The 17,720-nt window shown below is 40.1% G+C and overlaps 1 protein-coding gene across 1 annotated transcript; it reads left to right on the top strand.

Annotated features, from left to right (window-relative positions):
* Positions 1 to 10,287: 10,287 nt before the first annotated feature.
* Positions 10,288 to 15,114, top strand: LOC306712651 (uncharacterized protein; the record flags this gene model as incomplete). The annotated part of the gene is made up of 8 exons (XM_079182036.1): positions 10,288 to 10,321; positions 11,130 to 11,162; positions 11,340 to 11,564; positions 11,664 to 11,939; positions 12,131 to 12,409; positions 12,529 to 12,750; positions 13,346 to 13,453; positions 13,534 to 15,114. 8 exons carry the CDS (start codon positions 10,288 to 10,290, stop codon positions 13,845 to 13,847), a joined length of 1,491 nt encoding a protein of 496 aa, XP_079038162.1. The 3' UTR covers positions 13,848 to 15,114.
* Between the last annotated feature and the right edge of the window lie 2,606 nt (positions 15,115 to 17,720).

Raw genomic sequence — 17,720 nt, 5'->3', positions numbered from 1 at the left:
CCCTCCTTGAGCACCTGGAAAGCTAAGATGGATGGAGAGAGAGAGATTTGCAGAGAGAGATCAGAGATATCTCTCGTCTCTGCCTTTCCTGAGATCTTTTCTGCACATCTTGCTTTATGCAAAGCTGCAATAATGACTTTGAGGCTCGTTTGGTTGCTTTCGTCCTTGAAGGGTTCCTTATAAACAAAACATCATGCAGCACTTTTTTAATAAGTCAAACTTAAGTTTACGACGACACAAATTATGCACAGTGAAAAATAATGTTGGCTGGGTTGGACTGAGTCCAACTGGCTGTTTCATGCCTATTTATTTAAATGCCTATTTAACTGTAAATATAAAATGGCAAATTACAATATGAACTATCTTCTGTTCAAATATCTTACTACTCTGTAGTTTGCTGTCATAGCTGGTGTGACAGTGTTGAGTGTTTGCTGCAAGGGTTTCTCTTCTGGTCTCTAATGAATGTACTATAAAGACCTTATGGACAGTCCGGTCAATTCATACTCATATTTCATCTTTCTGTCAATCTCTCTCTCTTTCTGTTCATCTCACTCACTCTCTCTCTCTCCCTATGTAGGACAGAGCATGTGTATAGATATATTTTCAGTGTATCGGTCCCCGGAAAGTAGAATTGGAGATCATCCAAGGAACAGATTGTCCCACTTTTACGTGCTGCAAAAGTGGAGCGGCCAAGTTCTGTCCTCTATATCCCTCTTGTTCATTGGGTCCCTACCCTTCAGCCTCTTTCACACCGCCAGTGACGAGGAACCATCAAGAACACTACTCCAACACAAGATGGATGGAATGAGTCACTAAACTGGGGGGGGGAGAGAGCACTCTGTTTTGTATGAATGGTGCATCGCTCGCCATCAGGTCTGGGGGTGGTGCTCTGACGTAGCAGTTAAAGTGGGAAGGGCTAAGCTGGGGTATGATGGGTATCTGATGATAACCCTGCTAATCAGTAATGAAGTGGACGATTAAAATAATTACTCTCAGCACTCCATTTCACAATAAACATCTGGCTCTTTCCAGCTTGATCCTCCCCATCGCCATCTCACCAAGGCCAATCTTTTTTTTAGGAAAAAAAGGGGCCACGGCTTACTTCATAGGTTACACACCGCTCGCCTGATGTTCAAAGCACGTGTGCGTGCACCTACACAGTTTGACTCTTTAAGCAGCACTCACACACATATGTCCTGAATGTCTGGCAGAAAGCAGCATTGAGTGCCAGACCAGTCAGCTCCAGCTTGGCTGGTGGTCTCGTGTAGATCAATGTGGGCTATCTTTCCCCTCAGACTGGATATAATTGGGTCAGGTGGAGCATGCGCTACGGGCCTCGCTAGGGCTAAACTTGGCTGGATGGGCTGAGATGAATCTGTGCCGCATTGAGGTCTGAGTATTTAGGAGTGTACATCCCCTGCACAGTTTCTGTGACTTCCTCCTTCCCGTAAACATTGTTTGATACAGTAGCTAAAGCTCCTTTGTCCCACGACACAACAGAAATAAACTTTTACTTTACTGCCCGTAACCCCATTATTCAGCTCTGAACATTTTCATGAAATTATGAGTAAAGCATATATTTGTATTGTATTTCCAAGCTCTAAATGGACGATATAAAACATAAAATCTATGCCCATTCTACTCTTTTATTAAAATATATGAATCAAATATTTGTTTTTTTAGGTGTCCTGCATTTACAGTCCCCAACTCAAGTTACCCCCGTGTGAGACACCAACTGCAAGATTGAGGACCTCTACACAACATAACATTCCTTCAGTCTTTTATCTAGTCTACTGCCGGTTGCAGTGCAATGAGCAAATCCATGTGGGCCAATACAGGACTGTCTCAGAAAATTAGAATATTGTGATAAAGTTCTTTATTTTGTGTAATGCAATTAAAAAAACAAAAATGTCATGCATTCTGGATTCATTACAAATCAACTGAAATATTGCAAGACTTTTATTCTTTTAATATTGCTGATTATGGCTTACAGCTTAAGAAAACTCAAATATCCTATCTCTAAATATTAGAATATCATGAAAAAGTATACTAGTAGGGTATTCAACTAATCACTTGAATCGTCTAATTAACTCGAAACACCTGCAAGGGTTTCCTGAGCCTTGAAAAACACTCAGCTTGGTTCAGTAAACTAAATCACACGTATGGGGATTATCACAATATTCTAATTTTCTGAGACAGTCCTGTATATGAGACACACTGTTCTTGTTTATTAGTGTTGCCTTCAGCAATGAATTACATGACACCAGATCCCAGGTCTATGTGCACATGTCTGTAGCAGACCTGAACCCAAACTTGTGTGTGTGTTACACTAGTTTGTGTGAATAGCTGATTTCATGAAACACAAACTTCCCTTTCACTCTCCACACATAAGACAGAAAGTGCATTAAAATGTCATAAAAACTGTTTTTGCAACAACAAAAAGGAGGAGGAAAGCGCCGATGCAGAGTCAAAACATTTCCAATAAAACAGAGCATCTTTACAATTCCTGGTATCAAGCAACTTTTTCAAGAGCATCTTCTACTTTTTATTCGTGTCCCATAGCTCACGACTAAAGACCTCAGGCCTCAAATACAATGAAAGCAGGCCACAGACAAAGTCAGACACACAGTGATGAGAGCAAGATTAAGGTGGAATTTATGGCAGATAAACAGCCACAAATAGACTGTCCACTGGTGACAGTGTCACTTACCTTGCACGTCCATTGACATAAAAGGTAACAATGAGAGACAAAAGTCAACAAGATACTAATAAATGCTGTTAGACATGGCTGACAAAGTGAGTACGGGGTTGAAGCCTGTTCGGCCTGTTTGCCCACCTACCATGTAATGGGGAGTAATTGGCTCTACAGGCAGGAAGCATTCTTAGCTTTATGCTCTACTTGTGACTATTGCTGTGCTATTACTGCTGTATTCATTGGATTTTCTAATAAGCCTTTTTACTAAGTAACGTGTATAACCTTGAACCAAGAGGGTAAGAGAAAGTGTGAAGAACCCCAAATACTGAACGTACAGAAATCGTACAGATGGAGCCATTTCAGTTTTTCATAATGGTGGATATGTTGCAGTTTTTTGGCTTCTGTTTTCATGGCTTAGAGCAATCCTCCAGATCTTTCCCCCTGGGGGAAATCTCCCTGTATGTAATAATGAAAAGCCTGCAGAGTCGAGGGAAACAGCTCTTCACTCCCGTTCCATCTTAATGAGCACAACAATAAGACTGTCAGTTCCACAAATAACAATGAGAAATTCATTAAAAAAAAAAAAATCATATCAGATGACAACTTTTATTTAAAACATGAAATACATTATTTTATTTGATTGTGACACTTTAAATGTCAGACAGAAGATGCTCTGTGGCCTTTCCTGGCAGATTTTGCAATGTTTGTCCTTGTGTGATTTAAATGGGCACATGTGTTCATTGTTTTGTATAACTCCACACAGCCCAGTTTAATACTCCCATGGGACTGATTTAAGGAACATTTTGTAGTGGGTTTCGCAATTCTGCTTCATAGATACCGTAGTAGCTTGCAGCTAATAGAGTCTAACTGCATTCCTCCACAGCAGTGAGTCGTCACTGAAAATATTCTCTCAGCCTGTCTGTCTTTTGTCCTACAATCTCTCCATATACCAGACCCTGAAGAATTACTGGACCACATAGCATTGTCACATCTGCTACACTGACCGGCCTGTGTTTCGACTCCTGCTCTTCCTGCAGAGATCGGAGAGGACAGAACAGGACTGGGCCGGAAAGAACAGCATGAGAGTGGACAGGATGAAGTGGAAATAACTAGGCAGTTATGGTGGAATCAGAGAGACGCTCATCTCCACTGACAAATCAAGCTTTCGGGCCAATTCAGTGTAATTCCTGTCTTTCATCTTCCACTTGTCATAATCACAGTCTTTTGGAATTACCCACAAATTACCTATGATCACTCAGTCCCTCTCTGGCATTGATAAAGTCACCTGATGTTCTTTGTTCCATTATAATCAATTGTTCTGTGTTTCTTAGGAAGCCATTCATCTTAGTGTGCCCACTTTGCTTTAAATTGCCTGGTTTATTTTCCTTCCTTCTCCAAATGAAGTCCCCCGGGTTTACTTCGCCAATAGAAACATAAGCATTTAAAGTGAGCAATGCTTGTTGTTTATTCCACGGTGGGGGACAGGTCTTAGGTGGCTGTGCAAAGTCAATTATGTTGCATCTAAAGAATGTGTGCGTGTGTGTGTGTGTGTGTCGTTCTCTGGGGTCCTTAGAGGGTTTCCACCTTTCCACCAGCTGACACCATAAATACTGCGAGCAGGTAACAATTTTGACAAGTCGCAGCTAAACAAGTGTGTGAAATGTGGGTGTTGATGAGCTCTCGTTTGGTTCTGTTAAATGTAATACAAGGCTGCAAGTGTCTGGATGGTATTAAAATAGGAATTACATAAGCACAATTATCATTTCTTACTCCTAACTCCCAGAATGATTTCTACCTTATGTTATCTACATCAGTTATTCCCCAATTAATTATGTGCATGTATCACTGTAAAACAACAGGTCATAACCCACTTTGTGACTGTGGGGGAGCAGTTGTAAATACTGCAATGTACAATTCTGTTTCATAATGAACATGGAATAACCTAGATGAAACAGGGTCTTAACTAGTCACAAGGGATTCAATTATGGCCACAGAGTAGGATTCAGCATGAAAGGCTCATTTAGTGAAAGGAACTTTTCCACCATCACTGCCCGCTGTGTCCAGTAGAGAATGCCTGGCAGCGAGCTTTTTCAGTTAAAATGTCACCTAAATGTGTCTTTTCGTAATATTCTTTTTTTAAATTCACATTAACTACAAGCAAACCTTTCTACATAACCTTCATTGCAGCTGCCTTATGCAGTATTCCATAGCTAATGAAGCCTATATGCACAACAGAGCACTCCAACTAATCAGTCTTAAAGCTGTTCTGGATTGATAGGGGCAATTACTTTAGTGTTTTCTTTGAAGGCTTGGTGTTCTTTGTAATTCTTTCTCTGTCCCACTTTGCTCTTCTTGCCCACCTACATAATACATGGGAATCAGACCTAAGAGGACATTTGAATTTTTTTGTATTATACACACACTGTACATTACTTTGAGATACACACGTTATTCAATTCCACCAGAGTAGAGTATAAATGAACATTAAAAGAAAGTAAATACCTTTTAGTCTGCGGTTCAGGCTGTGTTGCTCTTCGTTGTATCCGCAGTGACCTCCTTGATAAACCACAAAGAGAGTAAAAAAGGGGGGCCGGGATTAGAAAATGAGTGAAAGATCCAGTTCATAAAATAAAGATGAGGGAAAAACAAGAAAAAGTGATTTGTTTTTTCTCTTGCAAAAATCACATTTTCATGGCTTCTAGTCTTTAAATGTGCATCGGTGTGAGCCAGCCCGAGCCACTGTATTGTGCAGCCTCTCTTTCTGTTTTTCATTCACACACACACACACTCACACACAATTTCACCTACTCTATGCCCCAGCAGAGCCTTCTCTGTCTCTCTCCCCCTTTCTCTCTATTACACACACATTCATGCACTCTCTCTCCAGCGTGGCGCTCTCTCTCTCTCTCTCTCTCTCTCTCTCTCTCTCTCTCTCTCCCCCTCTCTCTTACTTCAGCTGTTAGATTGATCTCTCTCCTTCCTCTCTTTGTACTTCCACTGTGTACCGACTCTCCACCATCCATCTGTCAGTCCCTCTTTATGCTTTTTTTTTCCGTATCCAAGTGCTCTTCTATTAAATTATCCCTAATTTTCTTCATCACTCTCTCTCACGCCGTCCTTTTCGTCTCTCACTGTTCCACCACATTTTATCCTCTCCTTTCTCTCTCTCGCTCATTATTTCGGCCACTCTATCAATCAAACACACTCACATTTGTCCCATGATATGGTTCCCTCCTCTTTGTCTTTCCCCGTCTCACACGAACATTGAATGGATTTAGGTCACCTTTTGTGTATTTGATGCTGAAAGGTCCTCATAGAGACTGCTTTTCCTGCGTGATTTTTTAACATTTCCTCTAAAATCTAATCTGAAATTAGACAAATTGTCTCATGAATGTGATTTGAAGTTAGCTCATAAATGAGAATTTGAAGGGCTTTAATTTTGAAATGCTACATCAGAATGTCCTGCTTCTCTCTGAGTGACACTGGTTTTGGTAGCGTGACCAGTTTGTTTCATATTGTCGTCTTTTGAGTTAAATTATTAACTGCTGTTAATCAGTGTTGCTTTCCTTTTTAGAAAGTAGTTGTTGCATTTTGAGCATTTCAGCATATTGTAAATAAATTACTGTTTTGTTTATTCATCCGTTGCCCGTGACTCTTTTCCCCTGGGTTTATTTACACCGTTAGTCCCCTCATCCTCTGGACCTTAATCGGGGAAAGTAACAATACCTTATCTTAGAACACAGGATCAGACTTCTGTGTGATCTTAGGGTCTATAGAGTATTTACAGAAAGAAGCATGGTTCACATGGCCAGGTCCTTCATTACTTCCCAACTCTGGCGTTATCTAAAGGTTGGCAGATGCTTCAAACTAACTAGTTCTTACGAAATGTCGTCCAACCACGTCTGAAGGCAAAAGTGTATAGAGATGTGCACAACAACTCAAATGTAGAGAGTGGCATGACGTGATAATCGTTAAATATAGTGGCGATAATGTCCATGGTGTTGCATTTGGTTCTAAGTTTGAAGGTGATGGAAGAAGGAAAAAAGGGAGCATGGCAGATGTTTCAAATCAACCTGATTTCTCACCTCGCCTATCACTGCATAAAGTGGGTGTGAATGTTGGATTGTCGGTTTCGACACGTTAAAGAAAAAGGTGCTGTGGGAGACGGTTTTAAACACTGTTCAACAAGCACTACAGTTGAAACACACTGACCGGGGGAGATTATTTCTGTGGCATTTTCACCTCATTAGATCAAAATGTGGGAAAGAAGAGTTATAGAGAGGTAGGACAACCACATCACCACAATCATTCAGCTATTAGGACTAAAGCCAGACCAGCTGTGATTAATCCTAGTGATGAATGTCGTCTGTGACAGACTCAAGGAAAGACATCATCATCATCAGTATACAGCATGACCACAATGTCCACAACCACAAGGGGAACAACTTATATAAGAAATGATATATTCAGTATGCAATATGTGGGATGATACAAAGTAACTTTATATAACAATTCTTAGTGAAGTGGTTGAGTGATAAGTGTCCTTATGCTTGCTTCATGCTTGCTCTTAGAGCCCATCAAAGATAGGCATAGAGGACAGAAGAAGGTGAGCTGGATTGACATATATTAATGCACACAATAGTACACTCTGCAACCTGTCAGATGCCGCCTCATGGACAACATGACACCTGCATTGTAACCCTTGACAAGCGCTCTAGTGGGTGCTCTCTTTTAATGGTGCGCACCACTCCACGTGGTGCGTGTTCACCACACTTTCCTCCTACCTTGGTGCTTCTGCTGCCTTTGCTGCCCATTGTCCTCATTGTGAGAATGAGACACTAGCTTTCCTCCTGCTTTCTGTGTGTACGTCTCGCATGCCAAAGGCAAGGAGAGAAAAGTGGGTCACGGGCAGATGGACCGTACAGTAGCGAAAATGTGCTGGCTAGGTTTTTTTCTTCTTTTTTTTGCCGTGTGTTTTACTGAGTGCATTTACTTAGTAGAGTACTAGAGTCAGAATGAAAAAGAAAACAAAAGAGAAGAAGAGACGCGAGTAGAGTGCAGGATGAGAGAAAATTATTGATTTTTGAAATTGAAGCTGTGAAGCAGAGAGAAGGTTTCGCTTTAGATCACAGGCTTGAAATGTGTCTGGCTTAACATTATTTTCAGTGAGAGTATACATTGAACAATATTCATATCACTACTTGTGACTGCTGCACACACATACAAAGACTGCTTTGCTAATTCACTGCCATTGTATAGTTACTCACTCTTGAAATTAAACATTTTATATATATATATCGTATGATGTACAATGAAAAAGCTGATTACTGTACGAACATATAGGCTCGAACCTGCTTTAAGGCCTTTTTCCTGAATTATTTTCTCAAGGAAAACCGATGCAGTGCTGGACTCTGGTGGCCATTTCAAGTTACTGAAACAGAGACCTCCATTTCTAAAATGTGAGCAACAAAACAGTTCTCAGAATGTTGCTCTTTTCCTTTTTATGTTTCAGAAAGATTTCAACATTGGCTGTTTTCTAGTTCTTAGAATGCATTTGCTTAAAATGTGTTTCAACATTCGTACTGTGGGTTCATCTGGTTTTATCTTCCTCTTATTCAAATTATGTTTGAAAATCATGGAAATATACTTTGTAATAAAGGAAACAACCTAAAGAAACATTTTACTTTATAAAAAGGACAAGGCTCTTTTTTGATCCTCATAATACATTGGTGTTGCTCAGTGTTTCTGACTACAGTAAGTCAAAAAAGTCCCCACAGCACAAAACGAAACTGATTGTCTCGTTTCTCAGAATCCAAAGAAGCTGTAACACCACATTTGGGTTCGACATGTTACATGTGACCGTCAGTTTTTGCCTCTTCAGCAGATCAGCGTAAAGACATCTGCATGCAGTTTTCCTGGCAGGAGAACTCACCGATCTTTTGGATGTTGAGGTCACTTAGCTTGTATGCAACATTATTTATGTGCACGGGAGGAGAACACGAGATATAACGTGATGTATAATGTATAAAAATGTGTCCTGCTTTTCTAGAACGTGTGAAAGAAGAAGTTGCTGACCATAATATAATATATATATATATATATATAAGCTGTTCAGTTCTAGAAATCTCATTTAACACCTAAAACCCACAGTGTGCTGAAATGACCTGCCCATATAGTTAATTACAAAGTGCTCTATAACTGCAGGTCATATTAAGCTTTTTGAGTGTTGATTCTTTGATGATATTTTAAACCTGAACTGGGCGCCTGCGGTACAGACAGGTTCACAACATCCAATCTTATCTGTGTGTCCATTAATAGTGACCGTCACATGTTGACTGCATGAGCATCATGTATTTTTAAAAGCAAACATTTTGTTTTCCTCTTTTAGCCTTATCACTGTCAGATTCACACCCCACTTTCACACCATGCTTCTCAGCTACGTGTGATCATTTATGAACAGCTGTGGCAGTTTCTCCTTCATTTCTCAGAAGTCTTACTTAGAGACCAACTGATAAGCAGGTCAGTCTGGGTTACTTAAATTACTGTAATATAACTGACTTTAGCCATAATAATTACAAAGTTTTATGAACTTCATGGAGCCTTGCGATAATTCAACGCCAAAGTTGTTTTGTGTTCATTTACCGTCCAATCAAATATGACCATCAGGGTCTTTATGAAGACCTGCATCCTTGTTACTACACACTGCCTGCTTTCAGCAAATGAATCTCCTTCTTCTTGAAATAAAGAAAAGTTTTGTATTATTTTTTAACAGGTTTCAGGCCCTAAATTGGGATGCAGCACGTAAATGCTTCTCTTGCTTCGGTCTTGTTCCGTCTGTGCCTTGTTGAACTATTGTTTCTTATACAGAAGCAGGCTGGCTTTTAGTTCATTTGAGTCTCTAATTTGCCGTCTTAGTATAACTGGGGTTCTCCAACTATAGATTTTTGATTTAACCAATACCTATCTTTAGTGCCTATTGGAGGTTTCTGTCATGTTAAGTAATCCTGTTTTTCTGTTAACCCTTGTAATATAGTTTGTCAGACCTCCTAATTTAGAGCAGCTGAGACTGGCCAGGTAAGGCATTTGTACATATTGCCAGTTATTGTTTAAAGAAAATATTTACTGCCCTCTATGAAGGTTCATAGGAGGCCGAAAGTCACTAATCTTGAAGCTTTCTCAAGCAACAACTTCCAGTTTTTCCTTCTTCTTTCTTTATCTTCTATATTTACTTTGTCTGTCTTTCTTAATGACCTTTTGTGCTTTGGTTTCTTAATATTGCATACAGTATTTTCTAGGGTAACGTTTCCAAGTTGCTCTCCGCTTCCTCTGTCACAATTTACAATGTACTAGTTACGTTCTGTTAAGATGAGGTTCTGTATGCTACTAGGAAAAACTATTGTGGAGAAATATGGTTGCAGAGGGGAAGTGTACTTAGATATTTAGTTTTTTTCTTTTGCAACTCTTGTGTGCTTGGCTCAACCCCGGCAGCAACTTCCTCAACATGACTCAAAACAGATACTTGGTGTCTGGTCACTTTTTAAACACCTCCGTCATTTAGTCGTCTCTCTTCACTGCGTTACTCTGGCAGCGCCATGAGGGGAATACAACATCTGCTGCTCCTGGCAGGTAAGATCCAGTGAAACATGAGCCGAGATTGCTGGGTTTAAAAGTTTAAGTTTATTTATATGAAATATATTTCAGATTATTTGGTATTCATTTTTTGTGAGTATTATTACAGCTATATCATGCTCAGCTGAAATTGTGTGGGATTTGATATTGCTTTTAATACATAGAGTATGAAAATATAAAAACCAAGGTTGAGGCCTTTTGATGTCCCTGCAGCTGGTGATCGAGGCAATTAATCAATTATACAAATTTCCAACATAGCTAAAATCATACTAAAATGTTTTTACATTTAGCTGAATTTTCTGTAACGAATTGCATTTAACATTTAACAAATAAGATAAAAGGTTTGCCTCCATAAAAATCACAGAGCTACCCTTTAGGAAGGAATGTAATTGGTAAGCACTAACACTGACCCAACCGTCGCCAACACATCAGTGAGAGAGAGGAGCAGGGTGTTGGCAAAGCCCATTTTCATCATCTCTAGACAAGGCAAATAAGGTTAAAACAAAACCAGAAACCCAATACATTTTGATTCATTTAATTTATCTTATCTTATGTTTGACACTCTACAATTACAGAATTTTAAATGCAATGAGCTGGTAATCAAATCGAAACCTTCAAAAGGGTCAAAAGTAATATATTTGACTAGGTCATCCAAAAAAAAAAAAAAAGAGGATATTGCTCATCAACATTTTGACTCAGTGTCGGAAATGCCCTGCTCTAGATGGAAGAGACCAATGTTAATGGTGTATTATTACAGAAAGACTTGCACTATATTAAAGAATAACATTTTTATATTTTGTTACAGAGTTCGTGCTCCTGGCAAGATGTCAGCCACAAGGTAACCAGTGTTCACAGATGTCAGCTCTCCAGCTTCCCTGCATTACCTCTCAGGGGTGTAAAATCTCAATCGGTGGCAGCAATGACCATGTACAGCAGCCCTTTGTGGTTTACTGTAATGACAAACTATGCCTCCACAATCTATATGTCTTCTTTTCTTTGTCTCCTGCCTCCTTAGTTTCTATCTCACCCGAACTCAAGCAGATCTTCTCAGGGGACTCGCTTTTTCTGAGCTGTGACAGCAGCTCAAGTGGGAGCGAAGTGAGCTGGTACTTAAACGGCACGAAACAACCGCTGACAGGAAAAACCTGGAAGATAGGAGTTGCTGCACCCAAGCACTCAGGCTCTTATCAATGCGAGCTCAACGGGAAAAAGAGTGTCGCTTTTCCCATCGACGTCCTGGGTAAATGTACCACATGAACATAAGTATTACATCTCAAACTCCCAAAGATGTAAAGGGAGGTACACAAATAATTGTATAATTTATCTATTTACCATTCAGATTACGTTCCCAGTGCCTCCCTCACCATCAAGACCGGCCAGCCAGTGATGCCGAAAGGAGGTTCAGTTGTCCTGCAGCTTGACAATGAGAAAGGTCTGCACGGCTGGAAGTGCTGGGTCTACAGAGGAGGGCCGACGAAGAAGATTGCGTTGAGGTTGAAGAATGACAATGCGAGTGCGGTCTTTCAAATCTCTAGACTGAATGTCCGAGAGACCGTTTTCTGGTGTACCGATACGAAGCAACTCAGAAGTAACCAAATCACGGTCAGGACCTCAGGTAGGCCTGCTGTTATTTCAATGCTCTGTCATGCTAAGCCAAGGAGACATGCAGGTTCAGGGGAAGACTTTCTGTAGGTTCTTCACTACGAGCAACTTAGTTTTTCACAATGTAACATTAACAGCACCATCAACATAGTACTGGTCATTTAAATTATAGGGGTAAACTCTAATACAATCATCTCCTTTCAGAGAAGGCCGCGTCGTTGGAAATGTATCCTCTGCCTGCTGTGGTTGGGGAGAGTCTGACTCTGAAGTGCCATGTCTGGGGCACCAATAACATTAGGCACACTACTTTCTACAAAGACGACAAAATCATTCTGGATAGTTCGGTTTCTACCTACAAAATCCCTAACGTGACAGAATCTGCAAGGGGAAGTTATAAGTGTGATGTGACGTTCACATACATGGGGCGCACTGCCGGGCCCCCATACCACGTGGTCTCGGATAACGAAGATGTGTTTGTCCAAGGTACACATAATCAACCAACACCCTTTGACTGCTGGTGTACTGAATGAAGTTTCCCTCTTTTGTGTAATACTGTATGCTTTACACATGCAACTTTTTCCTCCTCATTTGTCCTTTTTCAGCACCTCCTATGAAGGCAGTTCTCTCTGCAAACGTTGGCATGTCGTGTTCTTGTCCACTTTGTCCCAGTGATAGCACCTATCGTTGGTACTACAAGAATAATGGTCAGCCATGGGCCCTTATGGATTCCAGCCAAGAATTGATGATGCCAAAAGAGAGCGGTACCTATGCATGTAGAGCCGTGTGGGACATCGGGAGGTCTTTTCTCAGCAACGTTCACTTTCGTGAGTTCCTGCTTTTGTTCCCGCTAATGGAATTTGACATGGTTTCCCTTGACATATTAATACAAATTAAGAGCACTTAACTCGTCATGAGCACTGTCCAGCCTGTGAGAACAGTTGTAGAATGTATTTTGTGACCATGGAGGGAGCTTACAACGTCAAAAAAAGAAAACCCGATTGTGTCATCAGAGTTATCCTCACCTTCGGCTCAGAGACTTTAAAATCTTAACAGAAAACTGGACATAATGTCACAATTTCTTACAAAAAGGGGGATGTGGAGTTTGAAAGATGAAGGTATTTACCAAGCAGGGAGGTTCTAGCAAATTATGCTATAGAGAAACTGTGTTTTTGGATCTTGACCCATGCAAGGGAGTAAAAGTCAGGGAATCTCTGTGGCATCAATTTGAACCATTTTCATAGTCAGTCTTGTGAGCCCCCCCCCAACTTTATGGCAGTACAATACTAAATTGCTGGAGTTCTTAATGAGATTCATATATCAATATTTAATGCCTGACAAATGCTGCTAATTCAACTGCTATTTACCATCACAAGGTCACACTCAGGGATTTCAGTTCTGTATCTTTTGTCTCCGTTTCAGATCCACCTCCGATCAAATCCATCCTGATTGGTGTCGTCATCGCGCTGGTGTTTCTGGGATTAGCAGCTGTGGTTTTTTATATATACTATAAAAAGAGAAACACCACTGGTGAGTAACTATTAACTTGTTTTCCATTTTTTGTAAACACACTGATGGCATCAAATAGCACGTATTTTTTTCTTTTTTAGTGGCAATTTATGAGGAAGTGGCGTTGACCTCACGAGGCACCGGTGATGACAAATATGAGGTGCTGCAGAAGGGTTCCCGAAGGGAGGCCGAATACGACACCCTTCACCCAGACGCAGCAGGCAGCCAGAAGAAAGAGAGTGAATACGAGGCACTGAAGAAAGGGGAAATGGAAGGGGGGACATACCACACCCTTCACCCAGAAGCAGCAGGCAGCCAGAAGAAAGAGAGTGAATACGAGGCACTGAAGAAAGAGGAAATGGAAGGGGGGGCATACCACACCCTGGGAATGGTGGGGGCAGCGGGAGGTGAGTGAAGATACGCAGCAGTAGGGAAAGACAAGGATTGAGAATATGACATAGTGGAGGAAAAGAAGGAAGTCACAGCAGAGGAACACGAGACTGAGTCATAAAAGGACAGATTGGTCTCAGTAGCTTTTATTCTTAAAAATAAATCGAATTTCCCGCAAACCAGAAAAGTCAGGTGACGTCTTTGTCACACTCCTTAACTTCAAATTCTTTGATTGGAAGTTAACTTCGTAGTGCTGTCTGGGAAATGAAAGTAACTCAGGGTCATGGGTCGAGAATTGTGAGATATACTTTGACCAAAAACAAAAGTCAGTTAAAAACTAGCTGCCAAATAACAAAATATTATCCTGTTTGTATATGTATATTGCAAAGTGCAGCGGCTAGAAATTGTTGCAAATTCTTTTTTTTATTGCATGTATCATGTTAATTATGTGGAGTATTCTGTAAAATGTAAAAAGCCATCACAAGTTAACAGAAGAGAAAATGCCACCAACAGTCCAAAACACCAAATATTGTGTCAGCCGTTGTCATATGTATACTCACCACTACCGGTGTAGTGACCCCGTTGCTTATCAAAAAAAAAGGCCACCACGGTTGCTGATTGCTTGTTTAGACGTCCAGTTTCCAACGTAGGCATTTTATTTCTCACAACTGCATCTTTTCCAACATAATAAGAAGACAGACACTTTCTCTGTCATAATCCGTTTCCTAAACCATAGACTAAATAAATCACAACATTTATCTTCATTCAATATCGCACAGTTAAAAAACGGTTTGTTCCCGTCTATTCAGCAACACCTGCATTGGGTGACCCCGCTGATTATATTAGCCTGTGGCTTAATTGACAGCGGCACTACGCCCCCAAGTGGTGGGAGGTTTTACAAAACAAGACAATAACAAAATGGCTCTTACAAACGGAATCATACAGACTTTTCATGACAATTACTCAACTGTTTTTTTTAAGGCTTTTTATAATGTGTAAAGGTGATTGAGTGCTTGATCAAACAATAAAACTATGGGAAAGGGGTGAGTAGAGTTACATAGTTTTATTTGTACAGCCATGGGGAATGGTCCAATGATTTGACTTTTGTGTCTTCAAATGTATTTGATTTACAGATGTTTCTATTATTATTTTTATTTGGCAAATAAGAAATGGCATAATATTGCATAGTTTCTGCTTTTGCATTCTAACGTAAAATCACTTGTGTGTGTGTGTGTGTGTGTGTGTGTGTGTGTGTGTGTGTGTGTGTGTGTGCCGATCAGATATCAGATTAATTTGCACTGCAAATACAGTATCTTGAGAGAGAGTGTCATTCCTGTTATGTGCTGAAATAAATCAATTTGATTAAATATTGGTTGTGGTTCACTTTTTCACAAAATGTATAGATGTTATGATCCTCTGCTGCCTTTGTAACCCGACAACAAATGAATGCCAAAGAAGGTTCAAGAATCAGAATTCATTACACATACAACTCAGGTGTTATCTCTCTAAATGTTTGTGATGCAGAGGAGAAAACAAAGGTCAACAAGTTGACAAAACTGGTCTTTAGAATAGTAGCGTCAGGTCACGACAACAGCCAGTGCAGCCAATTCAGAGACATGAGCAAGCAACAAATAGTTCAAGTTTTGGGGAATAAAATAAAAAAAACTACCCATCACTTGGTTGGTTAGTTAGGTCAAATTGAAGCAATTGAGCCACAGGGAGTAGGCCTATTGAAAACATTAGGCAGGCGATGCTCAATGGCTTGTCCTCTTGATGTCTTTCGCTTAGTCGGCAGTTGAGTCTGGATTCTTGAGGTAACCCAGCCTGTTAGAGCGTCCAGGTGACGACTCTTTCTCTCACTGGCAGATGGATGCAGGATGATCCCATCGATTTTTAGAGACCAGAGCATGAGTGAATCCCTGAGCCAAAATCTATTTTTCTTCTTAATTTCTGCGCTCTTATAGTGCTCTTCTGTGCTCACTGATCAATACACTGTCTGGAGATGAGTACAGCATTATGGGTAACATGAAACCACTGTTTCCATAGCTTTAAAGAGCTACACTATTCGTGCCTGAATCATGCATGAAGCAGAAGAAAGTTGGCTCAATCGAGACCAAACAGGTGCTGAAATGAAACATTTAAAACGCTGATTAAAAATGTAACACTCAGCTGTAATCATCTTCTTCTTTTTTCGCAAGACAGTTTATACATCACCTAATGACTGAGTAATGCATAAGAATAAACAGCCTATAAATAATAACTATGATCTATAATTATTGTGCAGGAATTATCACCTCTAGGTTTTATTATACAATACATGTACATGATTTTTACATATACAATTTTAGTTAATAATCCAGAACAAAACATTTAACAAGGAAATAAATGAAAAATGACAAAACAGTAAAAACCCTAACATTTATGAGGCTATTTAATCTACCAGTGAACTCCACTCTATGAAACCGTATCAGCCAAAGAGATACCTTTCCATGATCTAACACGCTGACACATTTTTTAATCCTTGACCTTCATTGTGGGGCTAGCTAGATACATTTAAACATCTACTAAGTGAAACAAATGTCCAGTGGAATGTCGTTGTATTGTTATCAATACCAATTATCAGTCAGTTTACTGATCTTTTAACATATCTTCAACTTGCTGCACTAAAAAAATAAAGCGAAAGGTAATGAAAGTCCACCTTTAAACAAGATTGACCGATTGAGATCTACGTAATGGCTCAACGGGACTAACATTTATTTGCACAGTTTTTTGTTTCGACATAATGCTACACAACCGAAACACAACCGTCTCGGCTCGGGGTTTTCTGTGCCTCGCCAACGTGACGGAGAGCAGACACCGGCATGTGTGGGGGATCTTAGGTTATATGCTGATGTGTACACTTAGAGCATGAATTGCTTGCACACGACATTAACATAAAATAAAATCAATGAAGAATATATTACAAGTAATTCACATTGAACCAAATTCTGATATTGGACATTTGGAAGAAAACAGTCTCAAAGAGGCCCGATAAAAGTGTCTTTAAACTACCCTGGGAAATAGCATCGCTCCTAGTGTTATACGAGGCATTTTTATTCCCCAGTTTGTCAGCAGGCAGACAGGTTCGAGGCCTAGTACATAAAACATTTTTTTTGCACAAGATGCTGCATCTAAAAATATCAGTATGGGCTATTTAGACTTCACAGAAAGCTGTGCACAGTAATATCTGCAGGTGTTCAATTCTTTTCTTAGTGGACGAGTAAACCAATACTACAGAGCAAAAATATGTTGTTGTATTGGCACAAGTAACATGCTTTTTCTTAAAAGTGTGCACATTAAGGACAAGACTTAACATTGTTTATAGGAGAAAAGCTTTCATGGTGTGAAGACCATGTAGAAAACCAGTTTAGGTGATTGTACCTGCTTTAACTTCAGTGGAGGGGGCATACTCTTGGGTTTGCCGACGATTTGTAACTATTTAAGTGAGAGGCATACAAATGAAATCCTGTCAGATAATATATAGAAATGTCTACAAATATTACAGTGAATAAACACCAAAGAAAGCCACAGCAGGCCTAAAACACAACCGTCCTCCGAGAAATATTGCAGGGAGGGTGATGAGTCCTAATACACTCTTACTTAGGTTGTCTGTCACACAAGGTACACAATTGCACACACAAACACACATTTTACATTTACTAATGTCTTCACCTCCACTGTGGAGTCTCTTTGGATTCAGTTCAGTTATGATAATATAGTCAGACTTGCTGAAAAATGGTCCTCACATTTTAATCCACACTTTCAAAGTTCTTCATGCCATCGGGTGAAGCGCCACGCTGTTGGTGTACTGTTTCTGCCTCACTAAAGGCTTTGTGCAGGAGATCTGCAGGTTTTATGT

This window comes from Pholis gunnellus (genome assembly GCF_910591455.1).
Source record: "Pholis gunnellus genome assembly, chromosome: 21".
In the NCBI taxonomy this organism is placed as follows: Eukaryota; Metazoa; Chordata; class Actinopteri; order Perciformes; family Pholidae; genus Pholis; species Pholis gunnellus.
Note: the sequence above shows the minus strand (reverse complement) of the source record. Positions and strands in the feature narration are given on the sequence as shown.